Source organism: Nerophis lumbriciformis, linkage group LG35, assembly GCF_033978685.3.
Source record: "Nerophis lumbriciformis linkage group LG35, RoL_Nlum_v2.1, whole genome shotgun sequence".
Lineage (NCBI taxonomy): Eukaryota > Metazoa > Chordata > Actinopteri > Syngnathiformes > Syngnathidae > Nerophis > Nerophis lumbriciformis.
In genome coordinates, this window is record NC_084582.2 from 2,196,491 (window position 1) to 2,218,052 (window position 21,562).

General features: G+C 37.6%; 1 protein-coding gene across 2 annotated transcripts in view; it reads right to left on the reverse strand.

Annotated features, from left to right (window-relative positions):
- The window catches only part of LOC133575296 (uncharacterized), a 414,259-nt gene that overhangs the window by 13,910 nt on the left and 378,787 nt on the right, over nt 1-21,562 (reverse strand). For both annotated transcript variants that reach the window (XM_072912263.1, XM_061927934.2), the window contains exon 3: nt 7,703-7,846. In XM_072912263.1, coding sequence (XP_072768364.1) covers nt 7,703-7,846 — 144 coding nt within the window. The remainder of the gene's footprint in view (nt 1-7,702; nt 7,847-21,562) is intronic.

Sequence of the window (21,562 nt, forward strand, 5' to 3'; positions counted from 1 at the left end):
TTATGATAATATTGCACAAATATTCAGTTTTTCTTGTCAAATTTTGACTTGCGTTGAGTAGAATTATGACTTATTATAATACTGCCCAAATCCTAAGTTTTTCTTGTGAAATTGTGACCTTTTTCTTGTGAAATTCCAACTCATTTTTCACAACAAGCTTTTTTATATTTGTATAGTATGTATATATTATTAATGTTGTGAATACAAATCTTTATATATCTAGAAAGGGTGGTCCTAAAGAGGTAGGCATTTTTCAGAGGTCTCAAGAAGGTAAGAAACTGAAGAGTGTGTAATAATCCTTGGCACTCTGCACCGTGATACATGAAGACAAGCAATTCAGTGATTACATGTTTCTTCTATGCATCACCGTGCATGTTAGTGTGTGTGTGTGTGTGTGTGTGTGTGTGTGTGTGTGTGTGTGTGTGTGTGTGTGTGTGTGTGTTCTTGTATTTGTATCCTTCTTGAGACACCAACAAGGAAAAGTACCGTCCATATGAGGACCGGTGAACAAGTGAGGACATAAGTCATGGTCTCAATACGGCAAACCATTGCATCTAATAGAGAATGTCTCATTTGCACCCCTGGTGGTGAAATCTATCAAAATTAGGGTGGTCCCAAAAAAGAGAGGGATTTTTCAAATTGACTGTGTGTCGGTTTTAAAAGTGTTCCCCCTCTGGTCAACATATGAAATAACAAGTGTGTGTAGAAATTGAACTTCTCCCCCTTTGGCCAAAATTAATAAAAAACATAAAATAAATATGTATATAGGGACATACTGTAATAACTTGAAGTAAATAATTAAAATATCTACAAATAAAGATTTTCAACCAATTACAAACAAAAAATATAAAAATATTATTAAATAAATATATATAAATAAAAAACAATTATCACAATGTATCGACTTTTTTCTTATAAAATTGGGAATGATTTCTCATATTCTTTCTGTTTCTGTAATATTAAAATATTTTCTCTTAAAATTATTATCTTTTTTTAATGTAAAATTACTACGTTTGTCATATAAAATTCTGACTTTTTTTTACAACATTGCCAATTTTTTTGTTGTTCTTGTAAAATAGTGACCTTTTTTGGGTAAAATGATGACTTGAGTCATAATTTTGCCTAGTAAAAATTCGGATTATTATAATATTGTGAACATTTTTAAGTTTTCTTATAAAATTGTGACTTTTGTCGAGTAAAATTACGACTCTTTTCATAAAGTTGCCAAAATGTAAAGTTTTTCTTGTGGAATTGCGACTGTTATTGACTAAAATTCCAATTTTTATCATAATATTGCACGAATGTTCAGTTTTCCATGTCAAATTTTGGCTTGCGTTGAGTAAAATTACGACTTTTATTATAATACTGCCAACATTCTACGTTTTTCTTGTGAAATTGTGACCTTTTTTTTGTGAAATTCCAACTCATTTTTCACAACAAGCTTTTTTATATTTGCATAGTATGCATATATTATTAATGTTGTAAATACAAATCTTTATATATCTAGAAAGGGTGGTCCTAAAGAGGTAGGCATTTTTCAGAGGTCTCAAGAAGGTAAGAAACTGAACATATGAAATAACAAGTGTGTGTAGAAATTGAATTGCTCCCCCTCTGGCCAACGTATGTAATAACAAGTGTGTGTGAGGAATTGAAATGCGCTCCCTTTGGCCAAAATTAATAAAAAACATAAAATAAATATGTATATAGGGACATACTGTAATAACTTGAAGTAAATAATTAAAATATATACAAATAAAGATTTTCAACCAATTACAAACAAAAAATATAAAAATATTAAATAAATATATATAAATAAAAACAATTTTTCACAATGTGTCGACTTTTTTCTTATAAAATTGGGAACGATTTCTCATATTCTTTCTGTTTCTGTAATATTGCAATATTTTCTCGTAAAATTATTACTTTTTTTTAATGTAAAATTACTACTTTTAATGCAAAATAGTGACGTTTGTCATATAAAATTCCGACTTTTATCACAACATTGGCATTTTTTTTTATTGTTCTTGTAAAATAGTGAAATTTTTTGGGTAAAATTATGACTTGTGTCATAATTTTGCCTAGTAAAAATTCGGATTATTATAATATTGTGAACATTTTTAAGTTTTCTTATAAAATTGTGACTTTTGTCGAGTAAAATTACGACTCTTTTCATAAAGTTGCCAAAATGTTAAGTTTTTCTTGTGGAATTGCGACTGTTATTGACTAAAATTCCAATTTTTATCATAATATTGCACGAATGTTCAGTTTTTCATGTCAAATTTTGGCTTGCGTTGAGTAAAATTACGACTTTTATTATAATACTGCCAACATTCTACGTTTTTCTTGTGAAATTGTGACCTTTTTTTTGTGAAATTCCAACTCATTTTTCACAACAAGCTTTTTTATATTTGCATAGTATGTATATATTATTAATGTTGTAAATACAAATCTTTATATATCTAGAAAGGGTGGTCCTAAAGAGGTAGGCATTTTTCAGAGGTCTCAAGAAGGTAAGAAACTGAACATATGAAATAACAAGTGTGTGTAGAAATTGAATTGCTCCCCCTCTGGCCAACGTATGTAATAACAAGTGTGTGTGAGGAATTGAAATGCGCTCCCTTTGGCCAAAATTAATAAAAAACATAAAATAAATATGTATATAGGGACATACTGTAATAACTTGAAGTAAATAATTAAAATATATACAAATAAAGATTTTCAACCAATTACAAACAAAAAATATAAAAATATTAAATAAATATATATAAATAAAAACAATTTCTCACAATGTGTCGACTTTTTTCTTATAAAATTGGGAACGATTTCTCATATTCTTTCTGTTTCTGTAATATTGCAATATTTTCTCGTAAAATTATTACTTTTTTTTAATGTAAAATTACTACTTTTAATGCAAAATAGTGACGTTTGTCATATAGAATTCCGACTTTTATCACAACATTGGCATTTTTTTTATTGTTCTTGTAAAATAGTGACATTTTTTGGGTAAAATTATGACTTGTGTCATAATTTTGCCAAGTAAAATCCGATTATTATTATAATATTGGGAACATTTTTAAATTTTCTTATAAAATTGTGACTTTTGTCGAGTAAAATTACGACTCTTTTCATAAAGTTGCCAAAATGTTAAGCTTTTCTTGTGAATTTGCGACTGTTATTGAGTAAAATTCCAACTTTTATCATAATATTGCACAATTGTTCAGTTTTTCTTGTCAAATTTTTACTTGCTGTGAATATAATTACGACTCTTATTATAATACTGCCCAAATTCTAAGTTTTTCTTGTGATATTGTGACCTTTTTCTTGTGAAATTCCAACTCATTTTTCACAACAAGCTTTTTTATATTTGCATAGTATGTATACATTTTTAATGTTGTGAATACAAATCTTTATATATCTAGAAAGGGTGGTCCTAAAGAGGTAGGCATTTTTCAGAGGTCTCAAGAAGGTAAGAAACTGAACATATGAAATAACAAGTGTGTGTAGAAATTTAATTGCTCCCCCTCTGGCCAACGTATGTAATAACAAGTGTGTGTGAGGAATTGAAATGCGCTCCCTTTGGCCAAAATTAATAAAAAACATAAAATAAATATGTATATAGGGACATACTGTAATAACTTGAAGTAAATAATTAAAATATATACAAATAAAGATTTTCAACCAATTACAAACAAAAAATATAAAAATATTAAATAAATATATATAAATAAAAACAATTTCTCACAATGTGTCGACTTTTTTCTTATAAAATTGGGAACGATTTCTCATATTCTTTCTGTTTCTGTAATATTGCAATATTTTCTCGTAAAATTATTACTTTTTTTAATGTAAAATTACTACTTTTAATGCAAAATAGTGACGTTTGTCATATAAAATTCCGACTTTTATCACAACATTGGCATTTTTTTTATTGTTCTTGTAAAATAGTGAAATTTTTTGGGTAAAATGATGACTTGTGTCATAATTTTGCCAAGTAAAAATTCGGATTATTATTATAATATTGTGAACATTTTTAAGTTTTCTTATAAAATTGTGACTTTTGTCGAGTAAAATTACGACTCTTTTCATAAAGTTGCCAAAATGTTAAGCTTTTCTTGTGAATTTGCGACTGTTATTGAGTAAAATTCCAACTTTTATCATAATATTGCACAATTGTTCAGTTTTTCTTGTCAAATTTTTACTTGCTGTGAATACAATTACGACTCTTATTATAATACTGCCCAAATTCTAAGTTTTTCTTGTGATATTGTGACCTTTTTCTTGTGAAATTCCAACTCATTTTTCACAACAAGCTTTTTTATATTTGCATAGTATGTATACATTTTTAATGTTGTGAATACAAATCTTTATATATCTAGAAAGGGTGGTCCTAAAGAGGTAGGCATTTTTCAGAGGTCTCAAGAAGGTAAGAAACTGAACATATGAAATAAAAAGTGTGTGTAGAAATTGAATTGCTCCCCCTCTGGCCAACGTATGTAATAACAAGTGTGTGTGAGGAATTGAAATGCGCTCCCTTTGGCCAAAATTAATAAAAAACATAAAATAAATATGTACATAGGGACATACTGTAATAACTTGAAGTAAATAATTAAAATATATACAAATAAAGATTTTCAACCAATTACAAACAAAAAATATAAAAATATTAAATAAATATATATAAATAAAAACAATTTCTCACAATGTGTCGACTTTTTTCTTATAAAATTGGGAACGATTTCTCATATTCTTTCTGTTTCTGTAATATTGCAATATTTTCTCGTAAAATTATTACTTTTTTTTAATGTAAAATTACTACTTTTAATGCAAAATAGTGACGTTTGTCATATAAAATTCCGACTTTTATCACAACATTGGCATTTTTTTTATTGTTCTTGTAAAATAGTGACATTTTTTTGGGTAAAATTATGACTTGTGTCATAATTTTGCCAAGTAAAATCCGATTATTATTATAATATTGGGAACATTTTTAAATTTTCTTATAAAATTGTGACTTTTGTCGAGTAAAATTACGACTCTTTTCATAAAGTTGCCAAAATGTTAAGCTTTTCTTGTGAATTTGCGACTGTTATTGAGTAAAATTCCAACTTTTATCATAATATTGCACAATTGTTCAGTTTTTCTTGTCAAATTTTTACTTGCTGTGAATACAATTACGACTCTTATTATAATACTGCCCAAATTCTAAGTTTTTCTTGTGATATTGTGACCTTTTTCTTGTGAAATTCCAACTCATTTTTCACAACAAGCTTTTTTATATTTGCATAGTATGTATACATTTTTAATGTTGTGAATACAAATCTTTATATATCTAGAAAGGGTGGTCCTAAAGAGGTAGGCATTTTTCAGAGGTCTCAAGAAGGTAAGAAACTGAACATATGAAATAACAAGTGTGTGTAGAAATTGAATTGCTCCCCCTCTGGCCAACGTATGTAATAACAAGTGTGTGTGAGGAATTGAAATGCGCTCCCTTTGGCCAAATTTAATAAAAAACGTAAAATAAATATGTATATAGGGACATACTGTAATAACTTGAAGTAAATAATTAAAATATATACAAATAAAGATTTTCAACCAATTACAAACAAAAAATATAAAAATATTAAATAAATATATATAAATAAAAACAATTTCTCACAATGTGTCGACTTTTTTCTTATAAAATTGGGAACGATTTCTCATATTCTTTCTGTTTCTGTAATATTGCAATATTTTCTCGTAAAATTATTACCTTTTTTTAATGTAAAATTACTACTTTTTAATGCAAAATGGTGACGTTTGTCATATAAAATTCCGACTTTTATCACAACATTGGCATTTTTTTTATTGTTCTTGTAAAATAGTGACATTTTTTGGGTAAAATTATGACTTGTGTCATAATTTTGCCAAGTAAAATCCGATTATTATTATAATATTGGGAACATTTTTAAATTTTCTTATAAAATTGTGACTTTTGTCGAGTAAAATTACGACTCTTTTCATAAAGTTGCCAAAATGTTACGCTTTTCTTGTGAAATTGCGAATGTAATTGAGTAAAATTCCAACTTTTATCATAATATTGCACAAATGTTCAGTTTGTCTTGTAAAATTTTGACTTGCGTTGAGTAAAATTACGACTTTTATTATAATACTGCCCAAATCCTAAGTTTTTCTTGTGAAATTGTGACCTTTTTCTTGTGAAATTCCAACTCATTTTTCACAACAAGCTTTTTTATATTTGCATAGTATGTATATAATATTAATGTTGTGAATACAAATCTTTATATATCTAGAAAGGGTGGTCCTAAAGAGGTAGGCATTTTTCAGAGGTCTCAAGAAGGTAAGAAATACAAGAGTGTGTAATAATCCTTGGCACTCTGCACCGTGATACGTGAAGACAAGCAATTCAGTGATTACATGTTTCTTCTATGCATCACCGTGCATGTTAGTGTGTGTGTGTATGTGTGTGTGTGTGTGTGTGTGTGTGTGTGTGTGTGTGTGTGTGTGTGTTCTTGTATTTCTATCCTTCTTGAGACACCAACAAGGAAAAGTACCGTCCATATGAGGACCGGTGAACAAGTGAGGGCATAAATCATGGTCCCAATACGGCAAACCATTGCATCTAATAGAGAATGTCTCATTTGCACCCCTGGTGGTGAAATCTATCAAAATTAGGGTGGTCCCAAAAAAGAGAGGGATTTTTCAAATTGACTGTGTGTCGGTTTTAAAAGTGTTCCCCCTCTGGTCAACATATGAAATAACAAGTGTGTGTCGAAATTGAAATGCGCCCCCTTTGGCCAAAATTAATAAAAAACATAAAATAAATATGTATATAGGGACATACTGTAATAACTTGAAGTAAATAATTAAAATATATACAAATAAAGATTTTCAACCAATTACAAACAAAAAATATAACAATATTATTAAATAAATATATATAAATAAATACAAATTCTCACAATGTGTCGACTTTTTTCTTATAAGATTGGGAACGATTTCTCATATTCTTTCTGTTTCTGTAATATTGCAATATTTTTTCGTAAAATTATTACTTTTTTTTAATGTAAAATTACTACTTTTAATGCAAAATAATGACGTTTCTCATATACAATTCCGACTTTTATCACAACATTGCCAATTTTTTCATTGTTCTTGTAAAATAGTGACATTTTTTGGGTAAAATGATGACTTGGGTCATAATTTTGCCAAGTAAAAATTCGGATTATTATTATAATTTTGTGAACATTTTTAAGTTTTCTTATAAAATTGTGACTTTTGTCGAGTACAATTACGACTCTTTTCATAAAGTTGCCAAAATGTTACGATTTTCTTGTGAAATTGCGAATGTTATTGAGTAAAATTCCAACTTGTATCATAATATTGCACAAATGTTCAGTTTGTCTTGTAAAATTTTTACTTGCGTTGAGTAAAATTATGACTTTTATTATAATACTGCCCAAATCCTAAGTTTTTCTTGTGAAATTGTGACCTTTTTCTTGTGAAATTCCAACTAATTTTTCACAACAAGCTTTTTTATATTTGCATAGTATGTATACATTTTTAATGTTGTGAATACAAATCTTTATATATCTAGAAAGGGTGGTCCTAAAGAGGTAGGCATTTTTCAGAGGTCTCAAGAAGGTAAGAAATACAAGTGTGTGCGTGTGTGTGTGTGTGTGTGTGTGTGTGTGTGTGTGTGCACCTGCTGGTTCTCTACTTTAAGCAGCAGTTTGCTGTTTAGCTCTTTCAGGCTGCTGTTTTCCAGCTCTAAACTCTCCATCCTGTGCTGCAGCCTCAGTGTGGTGCTGTGGTACGTCTGGTCCCACTCCTCATTCAGCTTCATCAGCTGCAACAAAGCGTTTTCAACATTGTTATCAGCATGGGGAGGTGAATAATCTTCGACATTAAACATATACTTCTATGTATAACATACAGTATCTCAGAGAGGTGAGTCATGTCAAAAGGCAATACTGCAGAAATTGAACCTGTACACTCGGGATGTCCTGATCAACATTTTTGGCCTTGCGGTTCCGTCCAATTTGTAGGCCTCGAAACTGATCCCATACTTTGACAATAGATTACAGAACTTACATTTTTTTATAGTGAGAAACTAAAGTAAACATAATAACACATTTTTATGGCGCTTCTTAAATTTAGAATTGTAAATCAGATGCAGAGGTGGTTAGTAACGCGCTACATTTACTCCGTTACATCTACTTGAGTAACTTTTGGGATAAATTGTACTTCTAAGAGTAGTTTTAATGCAACATACTTTTACTTTTACTTAAGTATATTTATAGAGAAGGAACGCTACTTTTACTCCGCTACTTTTATCTACATTCAGCTCGCTACTCGCTACTAATTTTTATCGATCTGTTAATGCACGCTTTGTTTGTTTTGGTCTGTCAGACAGACCTTCAAAGTGCCTGCCTTACTGGTGACGTTTCACTTCGTTCCACCAATCAGATGCAGTCACTGGTGACGTTGGACCAATCAAACAGAACCAAGTGGTCACATGACCTGACTTAAACAAGTTGAAAAACATATTGGGGTGTTACCATTTAGTGGTCAATTGTACGGAATATGTACTGTACTGTGCAATCTACTAATAAAAGTTCCAATCAATCAATCAAAAGTGTGAAGGAAAAAAGATACTTTTTTATTTCAACCGTACATCCCGTCAAAAGCCTAAAGACTAACTGCACAGTTCCTGTCTTCACAATAAAAGTGCCGCTCCATCGCGCTTGCGCTTTCAAAACAAGAGTCTCCGAAAGCCAGCGCAAACAAGCTAGCAAGCTAAGGAGTTTGACGCCAATATATTTCTTGTAAAGTGTATAAAAACGAATATGGAAGCTGGACAAATAAGATGCCAAAAACCCACCACTTTCATGTGGTATTAGACAGAAAGGAGGAACTTTTCTTCTCCTCCATTTGAAAACGTGGACGTTATCATCACTACTGTCTGATTCCAATCAATGCAAGGCATCAGAATCAGGTAATACACCAACTTATATTCTTGTCTTCATGAAAGAAAGGAATCTATATGTTAAACATGCATGTATATTCATTAAAACACCTTTAACATGTAAACAAAAACAGCAAAATAAATACATATAAATTATATACTGTATATATCAATGTATATGTATGTATATATATATATATATATATATATATATATATATATATATATATATATACACATATATATATATATATATATATATATATATATATATATATATATATATATATATATATATATATATGAGTGTGTTTGTTACTCATCAGTTACTCAGTACTTGAGTAGTTTTTTCACAACATACTTTTTACTTTTACTCAAGTAAATATTTGGGTGACTACTCCTTACTTTTACTTGAGTAATAAATCTCTAAAGTAACAGTACTCTTACTTGAGTACAATTTCTGGCTACTCTACCCACCTCTGATCGGATGTAATGATTTTGCAGTATTAAATGCTGCTCACAATTGTTTTACGACAAAATAAAGTGGCCACTGCTCAATAACCACAGCCGTCCCTTGTTAATCACTCTTAATTGGTCCCTGACATGACTGCGATGAATTAATGTCCGCCAAGTAGGAATCATTAATTATAAATCAAATATTTTTATAATTAAAGCATAAAAAACTATGTACTACCTTCTAGACGTTTCTTCAACATTATGAGAGCTCTCTAGACATGAAATAACACCCTTAAATCACCTTTACCCTTTTTTAATCCAATATAGTAATGCTAGTAATTTGCTGAGCTAATCAGTGGCCACAATACTGAACAGTGCGCTCTGATTGGTTTGGTCACTTCTAGTGGACTAAACTGCTGTTGTTCTGATATTTTATATATTTTTTAATTTAGCCATTTCTATGCTTAAATTAGGGCAAAGATATTGTAAATTATGCTTTTAAACAGAAAATATATGCAATGTGGTCTAGCCGCAATTTTTGGAGTGCGATGTAGCGATGGCCGACTGTAAATAAAAGCAAAGACTTTATTGGGTCCCATTTAAATAATTTAGGTCAGCCAAATCATAACAAACACACACTCAGATCTAGAATCCAAACATCCCAGAACAAGCTAGTCAGATTACTTCTAGACCTCCACCCCAGATCACACCTCACTCCTACCCACTTCTCCAAAGTGGGCTGGCTCAGGGTGGAGGACAGAGTAAAACAACTTGCACTGAGCCTGGTCTATAAAATCCGCTACACCTCCCTGATACCGAAGTACATGTGAAACTACTTCCTTAACCACAACACCAGGGGGAGCTCCACTAACCACGTCAAACCCAGATTCCGATATAACAAAGGTCTTAACTCATTCTCCGTCTATGCCACATCAATATGGAATGCACTCCCAACCGGTGTAAAAGAAAGTGCATCTCTATCCTCCTTCAAAACCGCACTAAAACAACTCCTCCAGTCAACCTCAACCCTTGACTAACACCCTCCCCCTTCCACATCCCACCTCCCCGGATTGTAAATAACCAAATGTAAATAATCAAATGTATATACTTGTTCTTATGCTTTCTGAACTCACTATGTTCTCTGCTCGCTGTACATATCCTACCAAGTCAGTCCTACACTGTTTCAATGTCCATTTCTCTGATGATGCAATTGTTGATGACCGAAGTGCTGATATCAACTAAACACTCCTCATCCGACCCCCCGGATTGTAAATATTGTACATAATGTAAATAATTCAATGTATATACTCTGATGATTAACTTGTGGGATGACTGTATTATGATGATAGTATATATTTGTACCATGAATTGATTAACGTGGACCCTGACTTAAACAAGTTGAAAAACTTATTCGGGTGTTACTATTTAGTGGTCAATTGTACGGAATATGTACTGTACTGTGAAATCTACTAATAAAAGTTTCAATCAATCCAAAAAAAAAACTTGTGTCACTTGGCGACAAGGGAGTCGGAGACAGAGGGACGCTTCAAGCTGACGACTAAAATAAACATAAACAAACACTTGATAATGGCAGAGGGATTCTCTCCCGCAGATTAGATTTTTCCTTTAGTGACGTGCAGAAAACCCACAATAATGCGTGTCCTTGGCCATGTTTAGACAAATGTATGTGTTTAGAAAAAACAATGCCCAAAACCTTAGTTTTTAGTTATTTACTCTTTAAACCAAAATCATAACTGCTCTCTTCATCAAAGACGTCCAACACAACTTTAAGAACACACATTAAGGTGAGTTATTTTCATGAAAAGTTTTACTGCACACAACCATTACCAACTGTTCCCAAACCACACACAAGTTGTTGTGTAGAGAAAACAAATCACATTATAGGGGTGGGCCAAGGAAAAGGCAAACCTAAATAAATACAAACCCCGTTTCCATATGAGTTGGGAAATTGTGTTAGATGTAAATATAAACGGAATACAATGATTTGCAAATCATTTTCAACCCATATTCAGTTGAATATGCTACAAAGACAACATATTTGATGTTCAAACTGATAAACATTTTTATTTTTGCAAATAATCATTAACTTTAGAATTTGATGCCAGCAACACGTGACAAAGAAGTTGGGAAAGGTGGCAATAAATACTGATAAAGTTGAGAAATGCTCATCAAACACTTATTTGGAACATCCCACAGGTGAACAAGCAAATTGGGAACAGGTGGGTGCCATGATTGGGTATAAAAACAGCTTCCCAAAAAGAAAGGATGGGGCGAGGTACACCCCTTTGTCCACAACTGCGTGAGCCAATAGTCAAACAGTTTAAGAACAACGTTTCTCAAAAGTGAAATTGCAAGAAATTTAGGGATTTCAACATCTACGGTCCATAATATCATCAAAAGGTTCAGAGAATCTGGAGAAATCACTCCACGTGAGCCGGAAACCAACATTGAATGACCGTGATCTTCGATCCCGCAGACGGCACTGTATCAAAAACCGACATCAATCTCTAAAGGATATCACCACATGGGCTCAGGAACACTTCAGAAAACAACTGTCACTAAATACAGTTCGTCTCTGAATCTATAAGTGCAAGTTAAAGCTCTACTATGCAAAGCAAAAGCCGTTTATCAACAACATCCAGAAACGCCGCCGGCTTCTCTGGGCCCGAGATCATCTAAGATGGACTCATGCAAAGTGGAAAAGTGTTCCGTGGTCTGACGAGTCCACATTTCAAATTGTTTTTGGAAATATTCGACATCGTGTCATCCGGACCAAAGGGGAAGCGAACCATCCAGACTGTTATCGACGCAAAGTTGAAAAGCCAGCATCTGTGATGGTATGGGGGTGCATTAGTGCCCAAGGCATGGGTAACTTACACATCTGTGAAGGCACCATTAAGGCTGAAAGGTACATACAGGTTTTGGAACAACACTTGTATGCTTATTTCAGCAAGAAAATGCCAAGCCACATTCAGCACAGGTTACAACAGCGTGGCTTTGTAAAAAAAGAGTGCGGGTACTTTCCTGGCCCGCCTGCAGTCCAGACCTGTCTCCCATCGAAAATGTGTGGCGCATTATGAAGCGTAAAATACGACAGCGGAGACCCCGGACTGTTGAACGACTGAAGCTCTACATAAAACAAGAATGGGAAAGAATTCCACTTTCAAAACTTCAACAATTAGTTTCGTCAGTTCCCAATCGTTTATTGAGTGTTGTTAAAAGAAAGGGTGATGTAACACAGTGGTGAACATGCCCTTTCCCAACTACTTTGGCACGTGTTGCAGCCATGAAATTGTGAGTTAATTATTATTTGCAAAAAAATAAAAATAAAGTTTATGAGTTTGAACATCAAATATGTTGTCTTTGTAGTGCATTCAATTGAATATGGGTTGAAAAGGATTTGCAAATCATTGTATTCCGTTTATATTTACATCTAACACAATTTCCCAACTCATATGGAAACGGGGTTTGTACATACAGTGGGGTGCGGGGACCCCTAGAGGTAGTTGTAGGGTGTCCCCAGCTAAATGACAGATAGTTAATAGTAATGGACCTTTATTATGTCCATTTGTACACTCTCAGGCACATTAATATTGATATTATACATGTGGGCTAGAGATGCGCGGTTTGCGGGCACAACCGCGGATTATCCGCGGATCGGGCGGATGAAATAAAAAAAAATTAGATTTTATCCGCGGGTCGGGTCGGGTCGGGCGGTTGAAATAAAAAAAAATTAGATTTTAAATAGATTCAGGCGGGTGGCAGTTAAACCAATTGGGAAATATATATACATAGTTAAATGTTGTTACCCACATACGAAAAACGAGCAGGCACCTGCAGCATATGCCACAACAGAAGAAAAAAAAAAAAGAGATGGACACTTTTACGGAGCGGAGAAGGGACGCCTCGCCGGGGTCCGGGACCGAGGCCCCTTCCCCCGAGAGGGCCCCACCGGGAGCCGTAGCTGAGGCGATCCGCGAGAAGGGCCCGACGCACGTCCAGGGTCACCACCGCGCCCACCGCACTGACACCCCGCCTCGTCCGCCTTCGCCGCGGCCGGCGTCACGCGCAGCAGGTAAGCAGCTTACCTGCCCGCCACCCCTGTTGCCGGGGGCGCGTAACAGGGGTCACTCCGCGCGCAGTGCGCTCACGAAAGGGGTGGGGCTCACCCTGGTTGATATAGACAGCAGGACGGTGGCCATGGAAGTTGGAACCCGCTAAGGAGTGTGTAACAACCCACCTGCCGAATCAACTAGCCCTGAAAATGGATGGCGCTGGAGCGTCGGGCCCATACCCGGCCGTCGCCGGCAGCGAGACGCGCTTGGAGGTGCGCTCAGCGCGGCTCCCATATGATTGCGCACTGGTGTGCGTCTGGGTCGTGACAGCGTGGCACGCGAATGTCTGTGCTGCATTGGATCAGTCTCCTTTCTTTAACAGGCAAAAGCTTTATAACCTCACTAATGCCTTGCATCATCTATATTAGATATATAGATGTCCGTCAGAGAGGGGAGAGGGCGGCCGATGATCTTCTGAGCCGTCTTGACCACTCTTTGCAGCCTCTCCCTGTCTGCTGCAGTGCAGCTGCCGTACCATTACGGTATGGTACGGCAGCTGCAGTGCAGCAGACAGGGAGAGGCTGCAAAGAGTGGTCAAGACGGCTCAGAAGATCATCGGCCGCCCTCTCCCCTCTCTGACGGACATCTACACCTCCCGCTGCCTCAACAGAGCCAGTGCCATCATCAAGGACAGCACCCACCCTGGCTCTGACCTGTTCCACCTGCTGCCCTCTGGGAAGCGCTACAGGTGCATTAAAACCAAAACAAACAGGCTAAAGAACAGCTTCTTCCCCAGGGCCATAACCATCCTGAACGGACTGCCCCATTGTCCCTCATAACTGCCTTCTCTTCGGTGCAATAACCCATTCCACCAACCACCCTGTTTTTTTTGGGGTTTTTTTCATGTATATATTCATTTCACACCATATTCATTGCACTTCTACATTTTTTATATTTTTATATATTTGCACATTGTTTTTCTAGCATGCACACATCGCACTGTATGGAATGGCCTCAATCTCGTTACCTTGCGTAATGACAATAAAGCTGATTCTGATTCTGATTCTGATTCTGATAACAACGGGCGGGTGCGGGCGGGTGCGGGCGGGTGCGGTTCTGATCAAATGTTAGATCGGGTGGATGGCGGATGGTTGACGACTTTCTGATGCGGTTGCGGATGAAATAATTGCCTATCCGCGCATCTCTAATGTGGGCCCATAGATAGAAATACCGTTAAATGGGGGTCGGTAGCTTAATGTATGTCATCCTACGGGTCATATATATATATATATATATATATTAACTTTGTACATCTTGTATGTTGTATACATTTAATTAAAACAGACTGTTTTACACAACAAATACTATGAATGTTGAGGCTACCTCTCACTAGCAAAAGTGCTGCTGCTTCTTGCTGTCTTAATGGATGCTGTCATTATGAAATATTATCCATTACAACTACATAAAATGATGACACAATGCCATCCATTATAACCACAGCCCCTCTGTGACGTCGCCCTCCACTGCAACCCAGCAGCAGCAGTTCTGGTTCGCAAAGATTTGAATGACTGAATATGTGTTTTAATATTGAGGTTTTATTATTGTTTATGGAAAATAAAACGTCCCTAGTAAGTGTACAAAGTGTGTTTCATCATACATCCATTTTCATTTACCTATTTTTTTATTATTGAATATTTTTTAATTTGCAGTTTCTGCAATTTGGCGCCCCCGCCAGCAGATGGCAGCATGCCTGGGTGGCAGGAATAGGTTCTACTGTACTTGCATAGAAAGAAAGATGGATGGAATGTGTCCACATGTGTTTCTGAGCTACTCACTAAACTAATGAGGTCCACCTGAGTCAGTTTTGTTCCACCACCAGTGTGTTTTAATCGTTGTGAGTCCGCTGACTCGAGTCAGGGCGGCAATTCATCTTAATAAATCAGCTGTGTTGCCTGTGAGTCTGTTAAGTAGCTGTGTGCGGGGCCAGCCCCAGACTTTGTGTGGCCCTAAATAAGGTTTAGTTTCTGGTCTTTAATATTACTTTTTAAAACATTTTATTATTAGATTCCTGATTTATTAAACACCTAAACTAGTGGTTCTTAACCTGGGTTCGATCGAACAATGATTTGCAAATCCTTTTCAATTGAATGCACTACAAAGACAAGATATTTGATGTTCAAACTCATAAAAAAATGTTTTTTTGCAAATAATAATTAACTTAAAATTTCATGGCTGCAACACGTGCCAAAGTAGTTGGGAAAGGGCATGTTCACCACTGTGTTACATGGCCTTTCCTTTTAACAACACTCAGTAAACGTTTGGGAACTGAGGAGACACATTTTTGAAGCTTCTCAGGTGGAATTCTTTCCCATTCTTGCTTGATGTACAGCTTAAGTTGTTCAACAGTCCGGGGGTCTCCGTTGTGGTATTTTAGGCTTCATAATGCGCCACAAATTTTCAATGGGAGACAGGTCTGGACTACAGGCAGGCCAGTCTAGTACCCGCACTCTTTTACTATGAAGCCACGTTGATGTAACACGTGGCTTGGCTTTGTCTTGCTGAAATAAGCAGGGGCGTCCATGGTAACGTTGCTTGGATGGCAACATATGTTGCTCCAAAACCTGTATGTACCTTTCAGCATTAATGGCGCCTTCACAGATGTGTAAGTTACCCATGTCTTGGGCACTAATACACCCCCATACCATCACAGATGCTGTCTTTTCAACTTTGCGCCTATAACAATCCGAATGGTTCTTTTCCTCTTTGATCCGGAGGACACGACGTCCACAGTTTCCAAAAAAAATTTAAAATGTGGACTCGTCAGACCACAGAACACTTTTCCACTTTGTATCAGTCCATCTTAGATGAGCTCAGGCCCAATGAAGCCGACGGCGTTTCTGGGTGTTGTTGATAAACGGTTTTCGCCTTGCATAGGAGAGTTTTAACTTGCACTTACAGATGTAGCGACCAACTGTAGTAACTGACAGTGGCTTTCTGAAGTGTTCCTGAGTCCATGTGGTGATATCCTTTACACACTGATGTCGCTTGTTGATGCAGTACAGCCTGAGGGATCGAAGGTCACGGGCTTAGCTGCTTACGTGCAGTGATTTCTCCAGATTGTCTGAACCCTTTGATGATATTACGGACCGTAGATGGTGAAATCCCTAAATTCCTTGCAATAGCTGGTTGAGAAAGGTTTTTCTTAAACTGTTCAACAATTTGCTCACGCATTTGTTGACAAAGTGGTGACCCTCGCCCCATCCTTGTTTGTGAAAGACTGAGCATTTCATGGAATCTACTTTTATACCCAATCATGGCACCCACCTGTTCCCAATTAGCCTGTTCACCTGTGGGATGTTCCAAATAAGTTTTTGATGAGCATTCCTCAACTTTATCAGTATTTATTGCCACCTTTCCCAACTGAATATGGGTTGAAAATGATTTGCAAATCATTGTATTTCGTTTATATTTACATCTAACACAATTTAACCAACTCATATGGAAACAGGGTTTGTAGTTGAAACTAGCTTTTAAAACACATGTGGCCTGATTTACTAAAGGTTTGCGTGTACTAAAAGACACGGAGACTTAATAGCGCACGCAAAGCTGATCAACTACACGTCTGTTCAGTGAGCAAAATAAGGCTTTTTTTTGTCTTTATTATTATGCAAAATATACGCTGATCCTCAGAACACCCACCAGGAGGAGAAAGTGCAAACACAAATATTTAGCACGGGCAATATGATTTACTGAATTAGAAAGTGATTGCGGCAGTAAATTAGCGTCTGAAAAGTATGTGCAAACTGATCGGTGTTGGCGCTGCAAAGTGTCAGACCATGGACAGAGAAGAATCCTCCGTCCTACGTGTGTCTGTGTAACATATATGGACTGACATAAACAAAATAATATTAAAGATATCGTTTATTCAGCAACCTCCTTTTATATTTTTATACTGCACGCTGGGTGACTTAAAAGGATGATTAAAACAAATTCAATTGACACATTTTGGTGTCCTTTGTTTGTCCTGTAAAGTATAAATAATAAATGAATAAATCAAATACACAATACAGGCCAACAGTTTGGACTCACCTTTTCATTCAATGCTTTTCTTTATTTTCATGACTATTTACATTGTAGATTGTCACTAAAGGCATGGAAACTATGAATGAACACATGTGGAGTTATCAAATCAAATCAAATCAACTTTATTTATAGAGCACATTTAAAATTTACCACAGGGGTAGCCAAAGTGCTGTACAATGAGCAGGTTAAAAGATAAAACGAGTACCGAGCAAACACAACACAACACAAACAGAACCCGATAAAAAATAAATAATTAAAATAGAATTAATAAAAACATAAAAACATAAAAACAGGATCACAGCAGGTGTATTATGGGGCGCCATTGCAGGATGGATATCACTCAGTGTTAAAAGCCATGGAATAAAAGTATGTTTTTAAGAGAGATTTAAAAACAGGAAGAGAGGAGGCTTGTCTAACACTCAGGGGTAGGTCGTTCCAGAGCTTGGGAGCAGCAACGGCGAAAGCTCTGTCACCTCTAAGCTTCAGCCTTGTGTCAGGGACCGTCAACAGCAGCTGATCGGCTGATCTTAAGGATCGGGTGGGGCAGTAAGGCTGAAGGAGGTCGGAGAGATAGGTTGGCGCGAGGTTGTTTAGACATTTAAAAACAAATAAAAGGAGTTTAAAATGTATTCGGTAACGCACAGGGAGCCAGTGAAGGGACGCTAAAATAGGGGTGATGTGCTCACGTCTGCGGGTCTGTGTTAGCAGACGAGCAGCAGAGTTCTGCACGAGCTGCAGGCGGGCGAGGGAGGCCTGGCTAATGCCAACATACAGGGCATTACAATAATCAAGACGAGTCGAGATAAAAGCGTGGATTAATTTCTCAAGATCATGTCTTGATAGAAGCGGTTTCACTTTCGCTATTTGGCGTAATTGATAAAAGCTTTTTTGAACGACGCTGCTGATTTGTTTTTCGAATTTAAAATCTGAGTCGAACTTTACCCCCAGGTTTGTGACAGAGTCGCTGAGATACGGGGTCAGAGTGCCGAGGTCAACGTTGGGGGAGGGAGAGCGACTTGGACCGAACAACATAACTTCTGTTTTATCTTCATTTAGGCTCAGGAAGTTAGCTGAAAGCCAGACTTTGATGTCGTGCAGGCAGTCAATAAGACGTTGAACCGTGTTATTTTGTGCCATGGGAAAATAAATCTGGCAATCATCGGCATAAAAATGAAATGCAATACTGTACTTCCTAAAAATAGAACCAAGGGGGAGAAGGTAAAGCGCAAATAAAATTGGGGCAAGGATTGAGCCCTGGGGGACCCCATGTGGTAAAGGAGCTGTGGACGACATAAAACTGTCTACTTTTACACAAAAACTCCTGTCGGTTAGGTACGACCGGAACCAGTTGAGGGCGGCGCCCTTAATGCCCACACAGTTCTCAAGACGAGTGATTAAGGTGGCGTGGTCGACGGTGTCGAACGCAGCAGACAGATCTAAAAGCACCAGGACAACATATTTACCAGTATCAGTGGACAGGAGGATATCGTTAAAAACTTTTAGAAGCGCTGACTCTGTGCTGTGGAGGGCTTTAAAACCGGACTGGAACAGCTCAGTGATACCATTATCCTCTAAGAAGGGCAACAACTGACTGTAGACAACCTTCTCTAATATTTTGGAAATGTATGGAAGATTAGAGATAGGTCTGAAGTTAGAGAGGAGAGAGGGGTCGAGGCTGGGTTTTTTAAGTAGAGGTCGTACCACTGCATGTTTAAACTCTACTGGAACTATTCCAGAAGAGAGGCTACTATTGATAATGTTAAGGACACTTGATCCAATAGTAGCAAGTACCTCCTTAAACAGGCGAGGTGGGAGGGCTTATGTACTTAATAAAAATAGGTGAACTAATTGAAAACATGTTTTGTATTCCACTTTTGATGTGTTTTTGTAATAGTATATTTAGATTGAATTGATCATCAATTCACACAAAAAGTTGAAAATGTATCAAAACATGCATCCATGACAGATAAACCACAAGGTGGCGCTGTTGTTTGGCCCCAAAACTCCCATTGACTTGAAATTCTCAGACCGCTCAATGTGTTCTTCAAAATGTACACGATGTTCTGCCGAATCACCACAAAGTTTGGTATAGGCCTTTAAGGTACTGACTACTAGCACATACAGTACAGGCCAAAGGTTTGGACACACCTTCTCCTCATTCAATGAATTTTCTTTATTTTCATGACTATTTACATTGTAGATTGTCACTGAAGGCATCAAAACTAGAGATGTCCGATAATGGCTTTTTTGCCGACATCCGATATTCCGAGTCTTTAAGCGACAACTGTGTGGTACTACTTTTTTTTCTGTTTGCTTTACATCCATCTTCCACTTGTATTCATCGTGTATCTCCTTATGATTCTTGAAGAGGTGGTTCCTCCTCGCATAACCATCTTGTTGCAGTCATTGCAAATTGCCAGTTTTTTATCCGTCAGAGACACTTGAAAATAATCCCAAACCATAGACATGGTGTCGTTAGTCAGTCACCGAGCAAGCTCGCTTGTTAGCCATGGCTACAGCACCGGCAACAACACACTCTTGTTGTTATGCTCCGCTCGCGGCGGTTTGATGAGGTCATCAAGCGTGGTGGTTCCTCTCTTTAAGAAGGGGAACCGGAGGGTGTGTTCTAACTATCGTGGGATCACACTCCTCAGCCTTCCCGGTAAGGTCTATTCAGGTGTACTGGAGAGGAGGCTACGCCGGATAGTCGAACCTCGGATTCAGGAGGAACAGTGTGGTTTTCGTCCTGGTCGTGGAACTGTGGACCAGCTCTATACTCTCGGCAGGGTCCTTGAGGGTGCATGGGAGTTTGCCCAACCAGTCTACATGTGTTTTGTGGACTTGGAGAAGGCATTCGACCGTGTCCCTCGGGAAGTCCTGTGGGGAGTGCTCAGAGAGTACGGGGTATCGGACTGTCTGATTGTGGCAGTCCGCTCCCTGTATGATCAGTGCCAGAGCTTGGTCCGCATTGCCGGTAGTAAGTCGGACACGTTTCCAGTGAGGGTTGGACTCCGCCAAGGCTGCCCTTTGTCACCGATTCTGTTCATAACTTTTATGGACAGAATTTCTAGGCGCAGTCAAGGCGTTGAGGGGATCTGGTTTGGTGGCTGCAGGATTAGGTCTCTGCTTTTTGCAGATGATGTGGTCCTGATGGCTTCATCTGGCCAGGATCTTCAGCTCTCACTGGATCGGTTCGCAGCTGAGTGTGAAGCGACTGGGATGAGAATCAGCACCTCCAAGTCCGAGTCCATGGTTCTCGCCCGGAAAAGGGTGGAGTGCCATCTCCGGGTTGGGGAGGAGATCTTGCCCCAAGTGGAGGAGTTCAAGTACCTCGGAGTCTTGTTCACGAGTGAGGGAAGAGTGGATCGTGAGATCGACAGGCGGATCGGTGCGGCGTCTTCAGTAATGCGGACGCTGTATCGATCCGTTGTGGTGAAGAAGGAGCTGAGCCGGAAGGCAAAGCTCTCGATTTACCGGCCGATCTACGTTCCCATCCTCACCTATGGTCATGAGCTTTGGGTTATGACCGAAAGGACAAGATCACAGGTACAAGCGGCCGAAATGAGTTTCCTCCGCCGGGTGGCGAGGCTCTCCCTTAGAGATAGGGTGAGAAGCTCTGTCATCCGGGGGGAGCTCAAAGTAAAGCCGCTGCTCCTCCACATCGAGAGGAGCCAGATGAGGTGGTTCGGGCATCTGGTTAGGATGCCACCCGAACGCCTCCCTAGGGAGGTGTTTAGGGCACGTCCGACCGGTAGGAGGCCGCGGGGAAGACCCAGGACACGTTGGGAAGACTATGTCTCTTGGCTGACCTGGGAACGCCTCGGGGTCCCACAGGAAGAGCTGGACGAAGTGGCTGGGGAGAGGGAAGTCTGGGCTTCCCTGCTTAGGCTGCTGCCCCCGCGACCCGACTTCGGACAAGCGGAAGAAGATGGATGGATGGATGGATGGATCAAGCGTCCCCAGTAAACCTCTCATGCTGCAG